The sequence below is a fragment of the Rutidosis leptorrhynchoides genome, chromosome 9 (assembly GCF_046630445.1).
Source record: "Rutidosis leptorrhynchoides isolate AG116_Rl617_1_P2 chromosome 9, CSIRO_AGI_Rlap_v1, whole genome shotgun sequence".
Lineage (NCBI taxonomy): Eukaryota > Viridiplantae > Streptophyta > Magnoliopsida > Asterales > Asteraceae > Rutidosis > Rutidosis leptorrhynchoides.
This window is the reverse complement of record NC_092341.1, coordinates 64,609,508-64,614,094: the sequence shown is the minus strand read 5'-3', so window position 1 is coordinate 64,614,094 and position 4,587 is coordinate 64,609,508. Positions and strand designations below refer to the sequence as shown.

The 4,587-nt window shown below is 30.7% G+C and overlaps 1 protein-coding gene across 1 annotated transcript; it reads right to left on the bottom strand.

Annotated features, from left to right (window-relative positions):
- Positions 1–208: 208 nt before the first annotated feature.
- LOC139868121 (uncharacterized) lies at positions 209–1,165 on the bottom strand. Its single transcript, XM_071856456.1, has one exon. It carries the CDS (start codon positions 1,163–1,165, stop codon positions 209–211), a length of 957 nt encoding a protein of 318 aa, XP_071712557.1.
- Between the last annotated feature and the right edge of the window lie 3,422 nt (positions 1,166–4,587).

The window sequence follows — 4,587 nt, the reverse complement described above, 5'->3', positions numbered from 1 at the left end:
AAGGTTGGTGTAAGAGGAGTAATGACACTCCTAAACTGATCTTGGGGCTTTAAATTCATCCATCTTGTGAAAATACCAAAATGCCCCTCATTAAATAAATAAAACAAAGAAATTTTTGCCAAGCCCTAGCCGCGCCGCGGCCCAACTTTAAAAACGAAACCCGCCAGCAATATAAATATATACAAATGTACATTTTGAAACTTAGGTCTTACAAATCCATGCACGCTTTGACTGGAATCATACGTGCATGACGCAAAACATTGTTCAACGACTCGGCTGTGTTTGTTGTTAAGTTACCCCAATGCAAACGAAAGCTGTCTCTATACAAATTCCACTTATGAAGATCAGCGTCTTCTAAATATTTCCAAGCCGCCTCACTCAATGTTTTAATTCCACGCACTGCAAGTTTGTATCTATTACTTTGCATCGTGGAACCGTCCCTCCAACACAAGCAATAACAATGATGCCAACCATATTGTTGGTTAGCCATCGCATTAAGTATACCTACATGATGATCAGATATAACACACAAATCTCTGTTACTGACATTAACATGTGTTTGGACCAATTCCAAAAACCAAGCCCAAGTCTCGTTTGATTCATTATCAACTACTGCAAATGCAACAGGCAGAATTTTCCCGTTAGCATTTTTGGCTACCGCTGTAAGCATCTTGCCAATGTAGTTACCCTTCAAATGAGTCCCATCAATACAAAGTATAGGAATACATTGTTGGTACGCCATAATAGCGGGGCCAAATGCCCAGAATACATATTTGAATGTGTGGACACCATATTCTACTTGAGGGCCAAACGCCCATCGAACAATAGTATCCGGATTGGTATGAAGCAATTCATCGACATATGTGGGCAATTCTGCCAAGTTTCTTTGCCAAGTTCCAAAGAAACATTCAATTGCAATACGCCTAAAATTCCAAGCCTTTGCGTAAGAGATATCCACTTTCCAAACTTTTTTTACATGAGTTTGGATGTGTTTAATCTCATACGCAATATCTTGACAAATATAAGATATAATATCAGTAGCAACTATACTGGAGGTTAAGCAACGATTGTTGTTACTTTGCACGCTTCCATAGCAAATGTGTCCCTCAAACCATTTTGTAATTATCCACACATTATCCTTATTTTTCATTGTAGCAGCTACCATCCAAGGACATCGTCTATGTTGGTTTGGACCATTTTAATGAGGACTATTTGTGTAACAAATTGCTTTATAATATTTTGGCCTGCTATCTTCCACAAATATTTCTCTCTGTCGATCGATATTCCAATTCCTAACATCGGATACAAGTTCTTCTTTATTTCAAAAAACCATTCATTTTCTAATTACACCGTCATCGTTATAACAATCCCATCCTAGCCCGTCATCCTCATCGAACGCAGGTCGACCAGAATCTTCTTCAACATTAAGAAACTCGAAATGATGGTTTACGGTAGGTTGGATCGGCTTCTCGATCACATTTTGATCATCTTCAGATATATCACCTTCAACACTATAATTCTCTACCGAATCATCACTAGTTGCTGACGCACCATCGTCGGAATTTACTTCTTCATTTTGTTCTTTAGCCACCTCTTCATCTTCATCTTCATCTTCATCTACAAATACACCTCCTGATTGAGATGTGGATGTACCACCGGCCCCAGTTTGTGTAACTTTAGAAGACTAAATTAAACTTTGTAACTGATTAACAAAACCGGATCCTTGTGTCGAAAAGACTTGCTCAAACTAAATTTCAATTTGACCAATGTAATGTGCATTTTGACTAGCCAAAAAGAACATTATTTCCAAAGACTTATCGTCGTGAATTTCAGTCTAACACGCATTGCCGAAGTAATCATTCCACATAATCATCTTCAATATATGAGTTCTAGGATCAGCATCCACAGATTTATAAGCCATTTCGTTTAACTGTATGCAATTAATCTTTTGGTATAGTGGAAAACTGGTTCTAAGTGATGTTTCATCATCAGTTAACCACCCATTTTGAAAAGTAATTCTACTACCCCAAATAAAATGAACCATAAAACCAGTAAATTCGAACATTGTATGTGATGAATATAATGGTGTTTTAGTGTTTTAAGTAATATGAGGTGTTTTAGTGATTAAAGAACAAGATGTAATCACTATGGAAAGATTAATTGATTCCAATCATAACTCTATAAATAAAATTTTTGGCTGGCAAATTCAAATGCAAACTCAAATAATGACATGATAGATTGCAGCTTTGCAGTAATAATACACTGAAAAATACAGTAATAATACACTGAAAAACTGAAAAAAGCAAAAAATATCAGGGTCCAAACCGGCATTTGAAAGGCCGGTTTGTAGTGAATCAGTATTTGTCAGAAACTTATATATGGTTAGGGTTTATGAGGACCCAAACCGACAAATGAAATGCCGGTTTGAAACTTGACTGACAAACCGACATTTTAAACATCGGTTTACCTATTTCTATAATTTTTTTTGAAAAACCATTTCTGTAATTACCCTAACAAAAAAAACCATTTAAAAAAAAATTATAGATAAGTATAATCTTGTGAAATAATATTTTAAGATTATATTATTTTATTATATGTTATGTTATTGTTATTGTTATTTAGTTTAATATATATATATATATATATATATATATATATATATATATATATATATATATATATATATATATATAAGTATCATATAAATCTATCTAAAAGGATGATGTTATAAATAAGGATTATTCAAGCTTAAAAAAATTAAAAAATAAACTAAACCCTTCATGATGATGTCATTAACATAATTAATTATATTTAATAAAAATATTAGCATGATAATTTATAATATATGAAGTATTATTTACAACCTTATGATACAATACCTCTATAACCATATGTACAATATTTGAAATATTATGTACAACCTTATGGTAAAACACTCCATGGCCATATGTATAATATTTTAAGCATTATGTACAACCTTATGATCAAACACCCCTAACCATATGTACAAACTTTAAAACATATTGTACAATCTTTTACAAATACCCCATGAACACATGTATTAATTTTAAAGCATATTGTACAACCCTCATACAATAATTGTATTTTAATTTTTAAAAAAAAAATTCAAGAGTCATATGTTATTACTAATAATTATTATTAAAAATATAAATACTCAGTTATAGAGAAAACGTTATTAATATAATTATAGTTATAATTATTATATTACTCCATACCATTATTCAAATATGGGTTCTCTTCACGGGATTAATTACGTTACATATGTATGCGAAATATATGTCTCCATAAAAGGTTATAATGTAGGCTTATATGATAAGGAAAATAGTAATTGTGATGAAAGTTGAAAGAAGGTGTTATGAGAATAAATGTAGTTCATTTATCCTGACTAAGTTAAGTATATTAATATGTTTATAAAAATAACGACATGTTTCTTAGTCGGAATCCGTGGTTCCACGGGTCATTAAACTAAATGACTTTAGCATTTAGACCACTTAATACATAAAACATATCATTAAACTATTTTATTTACACAAACTCGTGGTTTCACGAGTCATTTCACTAGTATGTATGTGTGTGTGTGTGTGTGTGTTCATATATATATATATATATATATATATATATATATATATATATATATCAAATTTTTTTTGCTTAGGTGTCATTTTCTTATTAAATTGAATGAATTTTTAATTATAATTTAATATATACATATAGATATAGAATGACATATATAGATAGATTTATATATATCTATAGTTTCTATAAAAATCCTATTATAATGACGATGTTTTTATTAGGCTAATTCTTTTATTAAGAAAAAATCAAAAATAAAAAGAAAAAATTCTAGGTCACTTAGATGATGTCATTAACCTTAAGTATTTTCTAATTAAAAAATATTGTACTATAGTAACTAAGTATTTAATAACTTAAATAAATTATTACTCCGTAATTTTCTGTTTTTCATTATCTTTCTCTATTCACCTGGTTAGACTTTTGCACGCTTCATTAAAAAAAAACCTAGACAAAAAGCACGCCTCCTCTTCCTCTTCACTCTTCACCTGTCCCTATTAAATGCACCCCTTTTTTTATTCTTCTTTCATTACACCTACTACTATCAGAATAAATTAAAATTATGGTTTGTGAAGTGCAAAAGGATTATCGATAAGGGTCGATGAAAATTAGGGTTCATTGAATAATGTTGTATCACTCCATCATTCACTATCAACAACTGGACTCAAAAATAAATCACTACATCTTCATCTAGAAGAACTTTAAATTAGGGTTCGCCAAGTGCAAAAGGGTTATCGATACTCTGAGATGCGTTGATAAAGAAAAGGCAAAATTTAATTTGAAAGAAAAATTAAATTACCATTAATTATCAAGTGCTTTATTTCATTCTTCAAGCATTTCTTTTTCAGTATTGAAGTCACCTCTGTTCACATCATCTTCTTTTTAGGTAATATCAATTTTTCATTCATTTTAGGGGGTTTTCACTCATTTTGTGACTTTAGATTTTTATATTTTAGATTCTACGGAGTATTGTTTATTATTCCTTCAATTTCATAT